At 39.6% G+C, this 13,924-nt stretch overlaps 1 protein-coding gene across 5 annotated transcripts in view; it reads left to right on the top strand.

Moving 5' to 3' along the window:
- HMGN3 (high mobility group nucleosomal binding domain 3) overlaps positions 1-13,924 on the top strand; it is a 32,919-nt gene that overhangs the window by 11,301 nt on the left and 7,694 nt on the right. For 3 of the 5 annotated variants that reach the window (XM_054974285.1, XM_054974278.1, XM_054974311.1), the window contains exons 1-2: positions 8,564-9,487; positions 11,571-11,643. In XM_054974285.1, the coding sequence (XP_054830260.1) occupies positions 9,429-9,487; positions 11,571-11,643 (132 nt within the window). In that variant the 5' untranslated portion in view covers positions 8,564-9,428. Of the gene's footprint in view, positions 1-8,482; positions 8,534-8,563; positions 9,488-11,570; positions 11,644-13,924 lie in introns of those variants that run through there. The other 2 variants (XM_054974303.1, XM_054974294.1) reach the window with 2 other exon arrangements.

Here is a 13,924-nt window from a genome sequence, read left to right as displayed (position 1 = left end):
ATACCGCCCTTCAGGACAACTTAATGACCACTCAGAGTGGTTTACAAAATGTGTTATTATTTTCCTCATGACAATCACCCTGTAAGGGGTTGAGAGAGCTCTGAGAAGCTGTGACTGACCCATGGTCACCCAGCTGGCTTCAAGCAGAGGAATGGGGAATCAAACCTGGTTCTCCAGATTAGAGTCCTGCCATTTCACTACAACAAACTGACTGAAATCCTCACGTGCTGGGTTGTGAGCTCTTGTAGAGCCATTTCCCCCTGCTTTTTGGAAGGACCTGCTGCTAGTATGCATACAAAGAGAGCACACTGAGAGGCACACAGGATGTCAAGGCTTAGTGTAAAGGGTTTCTTTTTAGGACCAGTGGGTGTCTCTCCTTCCTGTCATATGACCACAATGCCTTGTGGGTTCCTGCCTAATGTTTGCAGCTGAACAGGTACCATGCCTGGAGTTAAAGGTGGGCCCCGTTGAAGATTGTTAGGTATTGTTTACTGGATAGCTTAGGATATTAAGAAGATTATATGAGGGAGTTGTCATCTTGCTTCCTGATTCTAAAGCAGGGGTCCCTAACCTTTTTGTTCCTGCGGGCATCTTTGGAATTCCGATACAGAGTGATGGGTGGAACCACAGAATGGATGCTGTAGGAGGTTGAGCCAAATACAAAATGGCTGCTGCCCCCAGCTGACTCCAGTCACTGTGACCAGATTTTGAACCTTGATGCTGTATTTGAATCATATCCAACTCCAGATTGTTCCAATGGTTTGAATTTAAAGAGACTACAGTAGCGATTCATACCTCTCCAATGTCACTAGAATAGCTTTCACAGCTATCTGTTTTCATATTAATGGGACATTGCATCCAAAAGTCTGTTGCCCAGTGCCTGTGCCTCTGTGGAGAATTAGAACTGGAAGATGTTCCTCATTATGTTCTATTCTGTCCCCTTTACTTAGTTCCCAGCTGTGAGTTCCTGACCATTTTAACCAGCCTCAAGTTGTGTCCTGGTGGTGGAGGAAATTATTTTTCTCTTAGTTGATATAGATCCATACATCACTTACTAGGTATTATTCTATGCCCTTGCTGTCATGTAAATTCTGGCTACAGCTGTGCTTGAGGCCTAACCCACATTACTACATCTTATGGTTTTATATCTTTGGACTAGGGTTTTCTGTAGTATTTTAATTACCTTCTAATTATTTTAGCTGTAATCTTTCTTAATTCCTGTATTTTATGTTCTTTCAGTACATATTTTTTCTCTCTCCATTGTAGTAGCTTTTGGCCATATGCAGTAAAACATTCTGGCTGATTCCGCACACGTTGGATAATGCACTTTCAATGCACTTTATCAATCGTTTGAGGTGGATTTTTTGTTCCGCACATGAAAAAATCCATTCCAAATGATCTATAAATAGGATTGGAAGTGCATTATCCAACGTGTGCGGAATATCTCTCTCTCTCTCTCTCTCTCTCTCTCTCTCTCTCGTGAAAGTGAAAGAAGTTTAGAATACTGGGTGTGATGCAGTTACTATTGTTTCAGTATGCAATTGGGTTCCAGATGTAATTAACAGTCCATTATGCCCTCAAAATCAATCACTTCCTGAATTTTCCCATCCACACAGGGGTAGTAATTTTCTGATCATGACTTTGTCCCTTCGACTGTTCAGCAATACAGTGGTGGCTTTTCTCCTTTTATTTATTTAAACATTTATATACCACCCTTCCACCCAAATAGGGTCCCTAATAGGGTAACCAGATCCCCCGACACCCCCGGTAGGAGATCTGGGGCCTGGCTCCTACCTTGAGTTTGGTTTTTTTTTTCATGCATACAGCATGTGCACGCTCCCGGCTTGCGTAATGCTGTCACTTACAGGCAGTGATGTCATCATGCAGGTCACAGGCTGCCCTGGGAGTGCTCAATTGCTCCCCAGGGGGCTGAATCAAGCCTGATTTGGCCCAATTTGGGTACCATTCATCCTGATTTGGGCCCGAATTGGGCCGCAGCAGAGTGCAGCAGTGTTCCTGTGCTACACAGTGACTGAATTCGGCCTGGATCCGGCTGCTGCGGAGCACGGGAGCACTCCCGTGCCCTGCAGTGGCCCAATTCGGGCCGAATCAGGCCTGATTGGGACTGAATTCAGCCTGAATTGGACCACTGGGGCATGCGGGAATGTGCCATGCTGTCTGGGGATATGCCCTGGGAGACATGTTCCCCCTTGCCGGACAGGTAAGTGGGGGCAGAGGGTAAAGGGTGGGAGTGGAGGATCCCCCATCCCCAGTGAGGGACTGGTATCTCTGGTTCTCAAGGTGGTGAAAGTCAAGGCATTAGAACCTTTAAAACATTAAAATAGCATTTAAAATGTATATGTAAATATTTAACAGTCAGTAAACATATACAGACACACAAACACAACCAGGGAGGAGGGCAACAAGAGTTATGTCATAGGTTGTTGATCCTGAGATTTGCTTAGTTTGAGAATTTCCAGTATCTATAAGTGACACATAAAATAATTTAAAAAGGCATGGAAAGCAGTTAAATGTTTGGCAAATGGTTTGGTTAACTGTATTATATGATAAAAGACAGGATTTCCACCATGTCTCAGTCACAGCCTTACATTTTTCAATTGTAGTAATTGAGCAGCTTCAGCATGTACCCAGAAAACCTGATCCACATGATCAGGAACTTCTGATTCTTTTATGTGATGTGTGGTTCATTACATCTACAGATTTTATAAAATAACTAATACTTCCTGTATGTGCCTCTCCCACTTGGAAATCTCTACCAGAATTTCATCTTTCCATCTGTTTAGTGCACTAATACTCAGTGAGAAAAGTGGACAATAAATATTGCAAATAAATAAATAAAGCCACTTAACTTTTAAAAAGCCATTATGAATCATACTACAACAATAGAAGTTAACTAGACAAAAATATCTTCTGATTTAAAGGAAAAATTTGCAAAAACTGTATACATTAGGTACTTGGTGTGTATATTAGTGCTTGTTGGAGATGTTTCTGTAGTAGAGCAGGTTTAATACACATATTTTGGACTGGTGTTATTATCCAACATTACTGACAACAGTTTATGAATATTATTTATGAGCTTACAGAGTACAGTTTGCTGCAAGAACCCATACTTATGTTGCTCTGTTATCTAAAATGTGTCTTAGCCACATACTGGGAAGTAGTAATTTATTAATAGCAGCACTACCATGTATTGCTTCCCGATGGAAATTGGAAGAAGCACCTCCTATGGCTGATAAAGGTGTTGGAATTTGCAACGATGGCAAAACTTACTACATTGATTATAAAAAAGACAAAAATCTCGTTCATTGTTGAATGGAAACCCCTTATAGACATTTTGTATACATTGATAGTAATTGATGATTTGTAGATTTGTGGAAAAAGGAATTGTTACATTAGAAAAAAGAGAGCCTTTTTTGCAACATAGAATAAAAGAAAATTTGAATTTTATATTTATATTTGTCGTGGAAAAAACCGGACGTCTTCTTTAGTTTGTGTAGTTTTCTTTTTTGTCTGTTTTGTTTGTTCTGTTGTATTTTTTTCTTTTTCTGGGTTTTTGTTATTAGTTGCTATTTTAGTTTAATTTTTTTTCTTGTAGTTGGATTTCTGTAATTTTTTTATTCTTTTGTATATAAAACTCTTAATTAAAAAAAAAGGAAGAAGCACCTCCTATAAACGACTGGATTTTGAGAATTTGGAAAATAGCAGTATCTACATTAATGTACCAGGGTAGAAGTATTGAAGGTGTTAATGTAATATCACATAAATTCATTGAGAAATGGCCAACGTTATTATAATGTCATGGAATGATAAAGAGGTGGTATTAGATCATATAAATTCTTTAGTTTTCTATGATAACAGTGAAGTATTTAGTTCTGTAATTTTTTTTTGAAAAAAATAAATTTTAAAAAGTTAACTAGACAAAATAAATTTGGTAAGGTGATAAGCTAGGAGCAATTTTAATTTTGCATACATGAAGTGTACAAAAGGGAAAAAAGAAACCTACACATATACATAGAGGAAGGAAGTCCAAAATGTTGCGTGTTTCTATACTTATAGTGGGCAGAGCATGGGAACAGTCAAACGAAGTATGTGTCAAGCGCATTTTAAAAATAATTTTTCACACCTACAGTTTCTGAGTTCTAAGCTGAGCCATTGGCCTGGCTGGGGAATACTTCCGCCCTTCAGTCAGCAACCGTAATGGTAATTGAAGTAGTTAATAAAGCAAGGCTTATCAATACATTTTGTCTCGTCACCAGCTCATAGCATTTAAATTCAGAAGATTCTGCAAAAGAATAATTTACAATTAGATAAGAATGTCTTAGAGAATCCAATTTCACCCTTCACCTCCTTCCACTCATGTCCCCCCCTCTTAAAAAAACACACACACACAACCCTTTTGGCATTTCTGTCAAATGTTTCCCTACAGTACAAGACTTAACCGCCTTTTCAGTCTTTGTTGCTATTGTTAAGCAATTTTAAACAATAAATTTTGTATCTTAAGAGCTCTAAACACTTCAGCAGATTTTAAAAAGTTAGCCTTTGAGTATGAAATTCATGTTGAGAGCTTACTTGCTTTGGTGTTTCTATAAAGATTAATCAATATTTTGATTCAGTAATGTTTACACAAATACTTTAATGTGAGCTGAGCTGGATTCTATATGGCATACCCATGTTAAAAATCTCCTTTTTTGGAAAGGAGCATTCTTACCCTCAGTCATGCTTGTGTAATGCTCATTTAGTTTAACCAGTGGCACACTACACTAGTAAGTGCATCCAATTACAAGTCAGCTTTACAGTTAAATCCTAAGAAGAGTTCCTTCCTTCATTGACTGTGCTGAGGATGGCTCTGCTAATGTATTAAGAAGAAGAATTTCCTCTGATTGCAATATATTCTGGCTGTCACATATGGCTCAGTAGTCAGTAGCAAGCCAGTATGATGTTATGGACAGAAGAGAGGGGTTCAAATCCACTGGGCTCTGAAGATAAGTTACCATGGGCCAGTATGTCTCATGTACAATATTCTTGTAAAGATAAAACAGGAACAACTCTCTCTCAGTCCTGCCCTAAGCTCCACGAAGGAAGTGTAATATACAGACTAATGGCCTATTTGGGATCTCAAGGAGTTAGTTTGATTACTTGTAAAACTTAAAAAATAGCTTAGTTACCCCTAGAAAAGATTTTGCTTTGTTGAATATTTGATCACATGGGTTGTTTGTTTGTTTGTTTGTTTGTTTGTTTGTTCGTTCTCTCTCTCTCTCTCTCTCTTGCTTCATTGCTAAAGCACTTCTGTTCACATGAGGGGAGGGATCCCACAATTTCTACATATTTTCCACTACAGCACTCTGTCCATACCATCTTCATTACAAGGTAGGTTAGAAACAAACTTCTGCAACCCTAGTCATCCTAAGAATCTACCATGCAGACAGAGAAGTCTTGTAAATAATTTTACCAATGATGGTTCAATAGTGTGAGGTATTTTCATTTTAAGACTGTGGGTCCCCAACCCACAGAAGAAGCTTTCTGATGGGTTGCAAGTCTTAAGATGGCATCCAAACAGGATTACTTTTTGTGGGAAAGGGAACATACACAAGATGTTGTGCTATATTCTTCATTTCTCAATCCTCAGTATTCTTTCTTTCTCTCCCTCTCTCGCTCGCTTGCTCGCTCTCGCTCTCTCAAACAAAAGGTATATCTTGCTTTTCTGCCCACAGAAGGGCCACCAAGGCAGCTAACAAATTAAAACATACATACTAAAATGACATTATAAAACCATTAAAATCAACTGAAACACATCATTAAAACAGTTAAAAGCAGAGCTTAAAAACATACAAACACATAAAACAATAATTAAAACATTTAAAACAAAATATTGGACATGAAGGAGGGATCACTGAGGATATACCAAATGAAATTTATAAAGTCTTCCCTGCTTGCAGAAGGTGGCAACAGAAAGGGACAGATAAATCAGCCTGGGAGAGATGATTCTCTGAGAGCCAAGCTACAAGTGATGCCTGACACAGGTTCGACACTTGTCAGCTTCCCTCAAGTTTTGATGGGAAATGTAGGCATCCTGGTCTTGCAGCTTGGCTCTCCATTTAATTGAAGGTTACAGAGCAGCAGTTAATGGGAGGAAGAACATGCGGTCGGGAGGGGAGTGCAGGCGTTGGTCTCTCTCCAGGTGCCCCCCTTCCCCTCTGCTGTGTGTGTGTGTGGGGGGGGGGGTTGTAAACTTCAATTAAATGGAGAGCCAAGCTGAAAGACCAGGACGCCTACATTTCCCATAGAACTTGAGGTAAGCTGACAAGTGTCCAACCTGTGTCAGGCGTCACTTGTAGCTTGGCTTCAGATGATTCTCTCCAGGGTTGCACTTGCCACCCACTCAATCTCAAAAGAATGGGTACCTGAAGTAGGGCCTTTGAAGATGAGAGTAGATGGTCCTTCAGGCCTGCTTCTTATCTTTTGCATTACTCTTTCTGTCCTCAAACCTGAGTGCTAATTGCACTCCTCCCCTTCCCTTTATGTTCTAATTTTGAGAAGGTTTTACAGGGTCTCCCCTTCCTCCCCTGGACAGGGCTTTCTGTAAGGACAACTTTAGGGAATGCAACAATAACCTTCGTTTGCTTTTACTATAGATACCTATTGCCCCATGTCATCTTTAAAAAAAAATCCTTGCTTCACTGTTAATCTCTTCAGTGCTGTTTTGTTGTTATGAAATAAACTGCAATGCTGCAAATGAATTGACTGTGTTACTTTTGCATCTTTATGACACTGATTATTCTACTGCCATTTTAAGTGTGCATTTGTATTATATTGTCTCTTGTGGTGAAAGCATTCCAAAGTCCGGAGCATTTCAGTTCCAAATACCAGATTCAAAAACCACTTTCTTAGGATTGCAGTTTGTAACATAGACATGATTGGATTTAGTTCTTTAATATGTTTAAGGCTCTCTGTAGAAGGTAGCTGTTAACTAGGGTATAAGTCTCTTTGTTGATAAGCCTGTCTAAAGAGGTCACTGACTGGATTATGTGAAGTGGGATGGGGTGGTCACTTGATGGCTGCTTAGTTAAGTTCAAGGTAGAGATGGGCACGAACCAGAAAAAAATGAACCATGCAGTTCGTGGTTCGTCACATTTTATGAACCACAAAGTTTCACGAACCTGTCCCAGTTCGTGAATCAGTTTGTTTGGTTTGTGAAAACATCACATCCAGGTCAGCAAATCGTCACTTCTGGGCCAGCAGCAGGTTTGCAGGAAGTCCATCCTCTTTTGCCTAGGAAACTGATTGATCAGCGCCAGGCTGTCTGCAGTAACAAACAAAAAAACAAACCAAACCAACCAGCCTGAAGTTCGTGGTGGTTCATCAGAAATGGGCTCTGATGAACCGCCGGTTCGCAAACCACAAACTGGCCTAGTTTGTCACAAACTTTGGTTTGTATTTTGGTTCGTGCCCATCTCTAGTTCAAGGTAGGAGGCATTTGAAAAATAATTTCCCTTACCCATTTTGGCCTGTTTATCTCTTCAACCTGATGAGTCTCTTAATTACTTGTGAAGTCAGTATGTGTGGGAAGAGAAGCGTTTTGTTTCCCAATGGTTTTCTACATCCTTTTTAGGTTCAGTCAGGAGGCTCTTCTTCATACCTTTCCCCTTAAGAGCCCGCAAATGCCTCTTGTTAATGAGCTGGTGATTGCCACTGAAGCAAGCATCCTTTTTTTTTTTTAACACTGCAGAGCCAATCCAGCATCTTTGTAGAAAGCCTGGTTCTTGCCACTCTTAAAGTTTAATACACACAAGGAATCAGCATTTAGGTTATTGTCTGGGGTTCTGCTATGGATGTGTGCAATGGATGTGTTTGAGTGCACTATTGTAAATCTGCCATTTTGTTTAAAGTGATGTTCTCTCGCCATGTGTAAATGGAAGGAAACCACATATTTAATCTGTACATTTCTTGACTGAATTATTGTCTGGCATTTATGGATATTTAAGTATTAGTTCCCTTCCCTAGTTTCTACCCAGCCTGGCCAACATCCATGAACTGGACTATCAGTAAAGGATTTAAGAGGCATTTTATTGCATACATTTGTTATTAAAACTAAAGGTTTTTTTAAAATTAATAAGTATTTGAAAACTCTATTGAAGAGATTCATAAAATGGCAGATCAAATCAGCCATGTAAAATGCTATTTAATCCTGACGGACAGAGAGTATTTTATGATTATGATATTTTGCCACATAATCAAGGTTACATTTGGATTTTCATGCCAGAAGTGACCAATAAGGATTTGTTTGCTGTCAATATGTATAGTAAAAATTGCTCCAGAAATTGTCTTGGAAGAGATAGTAGTATAAGGTATTAAAGAGGGATACCATTTCATGTGAGGTTTGAGGTTTCTAATTTTTTCCAATACCTGCTTTAACTCAGCAGACTATAATGTGACTAATTTGCTTGTATCATTTCCTTTCTAGTCTCCAGAGGGTGCTGAAGGCAAGGATGCTGCAAAGCTAACGAAACAAGAGGCAAGTATGACACCTTCCTCCCCACCAATTCTTTCTTTTATTGATCACGTTATAAGACTAAATAATACAGAACTGCATAGACTGGGTTAGCTAGACTGCAGCCAAAGCCCAGTTCAGCTGTTGTGTCATAGACTAGTAGCAAATCAGTAAGGGGGCATTAACCTGATGGTACTTGTGTACCCTGTCACAAGCAATATCCAGATTTTGCTATACGGTAACCGGTATTCTGGGTTTGAAAGTTCAGTGACCTAGTCATTTATTATTAATTTTTTGCATGGATATTCTGTGTCTTTCATCCTGGTGTTCTAGGTGCAGGGGTGGAAAATGGTCAGTCTTTTCATCTTGGTAATTAATTTGTCAGTTTTTTAAAAAAATGGTCAGTAAAGTCAGTATTTGTTTTGGTTTTGTGAATGCAATTTGTGATTATTTTTGTTTTCGCTACTGCATTTTGGGGGAAACATGATGACTTCCCAGTGAGAAGACAGATTTTGTCTTGTTCTCCTAATGATTATTTTATGTATGATTTTAATATGTTTTGCTGTTTTATTATCTGCAGCATGCAATTATTTTAAAAGAGGTATCTTTTTTGGCCTTAAATTTTATACAATAACAAAAACATTGTCCTATCTTCATTAAAATAATTCAATAAAAAGGTGTGTGATGGCTGACTATGGGGATGTTGGAGGCCAGGCAATAATAATTTTTAATGATCCCAATTTTACTTTTAAAACCCTAATTTATCGATTGGCTGAGATGGGTAAGTTGTTCAGTTTTATTGACAATATTTATTTAAAATTTATCAGTTTTTGACAGTATTTGGCCAGTGTTTTGAACTTTTGTTCAGTAAAATCAGTAATTTTGACCCTTTGACTAACTTTCCACCTCTGTAGGTGGCATGCATGGGGTTGCGAAGGCACTGATCACATTCAGCTTCACTTCATCAGGATCACTGTGGTATTTTGCCTCCTTATGTAACCTATATATTGCTGCCTCCCATATTTCCTTGATGTTCCCTTAGATTTTTGCTGCTATCAAAGGCTCTTGCTTTAGTTTTCTTTCAATTTGATTTATTGTATAGGAAGTCTTAGCTATAGATAGTAGTATGACAGAACTGTCAGCGTGTGGGGGTGGCTGTGAGGTAAAAAGGGATCCTTTATGCTAGATGAAACAAGAGTCTTGCTTAATCAGAAACAGAATTTATAAATACATATGTGTAATTGTCGCAGAGTAATTTATAAGTGTATTGGTTTCAGAATAGGTTCATAAGCTTGTCAGTTTCAAAATAGGCATAGATCCTTAAATGTTTATTCTAGACCCAGTCACAAAGGCTAATTTTCTACACACCTGTCACTTAGGCTGAAAAAAATAAACCATCTCAGCCACAAAGACTTATTTCCTGAGTATTTCTCACAGAATAACAGGATACCTCTCTCCTCTCATCATACAAAGTTCCACACAGACTCACTGAACTAGACTGCCTACTTTCCCTCTGTACTTGGCTAAAACTGCAGTTCTCTCCTCCCCCAGAGTACAGCTGCCACTTCATAGCAAACTCTCTTTACCCATGCAGCCCCTCCTTCTTGCTTTAGAGGCCTGCATTTTACACTACAGCAACAAATATTCAAAACCCTCACGTTAAGTAGCAGAAAAAAAACAAACTATATGGCAAAACATAACAATCACCATTATGTGCCTTCAGAGCAGGCATGTGTTCTCTTTTCCGTTCTACAGAAAAAGATGGATGCAGGCAGATGGAGCTGGTGGATACACAAAACAATTATTTGCCCATTCTAATTGATTATTATTTATTTATTATTTATTATTTATATTTCTGTCTGGCCATCTTGGAACTAGTAGTAGTTGCTTAGAAGGTGTTCCTAGGAGGTTTACAGGCCTGTATGGCTTCAGCAAGACTGCTATACCATGTGACTTTACCTCATACTTCTACAATATATGAATTATATGCTTCACATTATATATATTAAACAATTGGCATACATTATTTTACATTATCTTGCTCCTGAGAGGTTCAGAGAGGGTAAGGGAGCCGTGAGAAACACTGTAACTTCATCTCCTGCATAGGCACCCTCAGATTTCTGAGAAATCACTATTTCTATCCACACAATTTCAGTTTACCTTTGCAGTAATAAAAGCTAGAAACTGGTTTGTAAGAAAAGGAGTTCCAAGATTTTTAAATTTGGTGTCGGAAGAGAGCTGATGTATAAGAGAATGTGATTTGGAAGGTTTTTCCATTTCAAATGTTATGTGAACCAGAATCACATTAGTTGGCATTCAATAAAGTTTAAACCAATATTCTTTCAGCAACATCCATCGACCACACAGGAATAATAAAGTTTTGCACTGGTATAGTGATTTAAAATGTTCAGAAAGCCTCACATATTTTTATATCAGTTAAATCTTAATCTAAAAGTCTAAGATTTTAGATAAAATCTAAGATTCTGAAATCACCCCCATATTGAAGGGGCAAAGGATAATGCTAAGAGACAGTGGTTTACCTAAGGCTATCTAATAAAGTTATGGCAGAGACAGGATGTGAACTTCCCTGGTATACAGCTCAATTTCTTAGCTGTTGCACTGTAATACTGACCAACATTACTAATTCTTGTAACATATGCAATGTTTGGCATGTTAAACACTAAACCCCCCCGCTCTGTATGAGTACTAAGAGCTTGATCCAATCTCCTGTCTTGTTTCTCTCCCACTCAATCAAAGGACAGGCGCTCAGTGTACTGGGATATACTGTTACAACCTGGTACGCTGCTTCCACACAAGCTTATATGTTCATAATAGGAGAGGAGAGGGGAGAAGCAGAACGCTAGGGTATTGCACTCACAATGGTCTGGATGAAGCCATGATGACAATAATTTTATACAACTTTTACATTTCTTGCAACTTCAGCTAGCGTAACAAGTAAGGTGCTGTGGCTTGAGTTTCTATTGCAGATCTGATGCCCTCTTGCAAATGCAAAGTTATATGCAAATACGCTCTGAGAGCTGGACTATTCTTATCCTTGAAGGCATGTCGGCTGTGCAAGTGAACTTATTTCTTTCTGGCAGAGTGTCAGCTCATTTCAAGGGTCTGCTACTGTGGTAAGGCAGCATAAATGTTGGGATCTGTTCCTTCGAATTGTCACCACTGGGTGAGATCCTCTAGGGCAGCCTGTCTGTTTCCGTGTAATGCCTTGAAATAGTTTCTCCTGTCTCTCTACATCAAAGGCTGCCTGTCCTGAGCATCTTGTTAAATATATTGTCAGAGTTCACACTTCTTTTGGGTTATTTTTTTGAAAAAATTTCTGTTCCTTTTTGATGCATTTGTACAAATCAAGGTGGAAAATAGCTGCATCATCGAAGTTAAAATTTGCCCATATCTATTGGAGGTTTAAAATGTTTAATCATGGTGGCCACTGAGGGTGATTTTGAGCAAATTGCCATAGTTGTTTATTATTATTAATTATTTAATGATAATGGAAACAGCAGTGGTTGTCAATGTACATTGTATTTGGTTGCTGCAGATCTTTTTTGTGGTAGATAAAGGCAGATTATGTATAAGGCCCACCATAGAGTCCTGAGCCTTCTAAGAAAATGTTTCTCTGTAGTTGCATTTAAGAGAATTTCACTGATGAGCCTTCTGTGTTAAACTACATCTTAGTGCATGGGACATTTTCATTAGAATTTACTTATGAATTTGTCTATTTTAAAGAGTTCCCATTTTGAAAGACCTATTTTTATTTACAAAACAAAATACTCTGGATAATTAACAAAGAATTGCCTGTCTTCCAAAGTAGATGATTTCCTCTCAAGGGCATATTTGTATTTAATGATTTTAATTGTGGGGAAACTATAAAGGTAAAATTTGTGAGGCACAGGAAAGTAATCTGAAGCTAAGATGGTTATGTGGTAGGAAATATTTTTGAAAATACCAACAGCTAGTCTTAACTTCTGAAGGAAATGATAATTAAAAATTGAACAATTTCTTCAGCCTGACATGGGTGTAATGTGATTAAAGAATACCCTTTGATGGAACTTTTGTACACATAGGCTATGCATTTAACAACCATAGAAGGGGTGCTTCCATGGATACAAAAATATTTGCATGTGCTAGCCTCTCCATGGAAATCATTCATCCATCCTGCAAGAAATCAGTGGATTTAGGCACATGTATTTAGTGCAGTCCTGAAGCGGGCAGGGATCATGAGTTGACTGGTTGTTATGCTGGTGCAGCACCCCAGCGTGCTGTGATCCTCCACTGGAGCACAGCTGGTGTAACTCCCCATCAACCTGCAGGCATTTCAAACCATCCATAGCAGCTGCTGGACCAACACAGCCACACCATCCCCTCCCGCACCCAGCCCCTGGGGCTGCCGAGCCCTGGAGGCAGACAAAACCTACAACCTTGTTATACTGTCACGGAGTTGAAGCAGTGCGTAAATGAATATATAGCAACACAGCCAGCTATAGCGAACATCCAACAGGTACTGGAAAGTCGTGGTTGGGGAATGGGCCAGGCAGCCCGGACACCCCCCCCCCCACACACACACACTGTTGCATGTGTGCCACCTTCCACACCCTTTGCCCAGTGATGCTCTCAGAAGGTTTGTCCATAGAGTTCCTGCATACTGTTCTTCTCCAGGCACTGCATAGTGCTTGCCACCTGGTCCAGCTGGGTCTCCATGCAGGACTAGATGACCAGACAGTCATAAGCAACATCCCTGTGGAAAGGAATGCTGCTGCATTCATGCCTTGGGGTCCTCCAGGTTTCTATCTTGTCTCCCAAGCTGTTTATCCTCTACATGAAACCTCTGGAGAAGTCTTCTGGGTATTTGGAGTGAGATGTCATTGATATTCAGGTGACACCCAGCCCTGTGTCCACCTGTTAGGTGGGTCTGTGGAAGTACTGATGGGTGCCTGGAGAAAGAAAAGGTCCCATGGTGGCTGAGGGCTAGTAAACAAGCGTAATCCCAGCAAGTCTGAGGGGCTGTTTGTCAGTGGAGAAGCTGCTTGGGGACTGTGGAAGCAGTCTGTCTTGGAAGGCATGCCTCTTCCCTTGAAGGTGCAGGCTTGTATCTAGGGAGTGCTGTGCTTCCTGGCCTATGGTTGGAGGCTCAGGAAGGACTCCTTCGTGGCCTGTAGTGTTTTTTATGAGTTTCATCTGTATGTCTGCTGCAGATGTTCCTTGAAACACATGAACTTGCCATGGTGCTCCATGCTCTGATCACATCCCGTTAGATTACTGCAATGTGTGAATATAAGTCTGACTTTGAAAACAGTCTGAAAACTTCAGTTGGTCCAAAATGTAGTGTCCAGACTATTGTCAGGGGTTGGTTACAAGAGATTGTGTCACCCCTGTGCTGAGAGATAAGCACTGGCTAAC

This window comes from Eublepharis macularius, chromosome 1 (assembly GCF_028583425.1).
Source record: "Eublepharis macularius isolate TG4126 chromosome 1, MPM_Emac_v1.0, whole genome shotgun sequence".
In the NCBI taxonomy this organism is placed as follows: Eukaryota; Metazoa; Chordata; class Lepidosauria; order Squamata; family Eublepharidae; genus Eublepharis; species Eublepharis macularius.
Note: the sequence above shows the minus strand (reverse complement) of the source record. Positions and strands in the feature narration are given on the sequence as shown.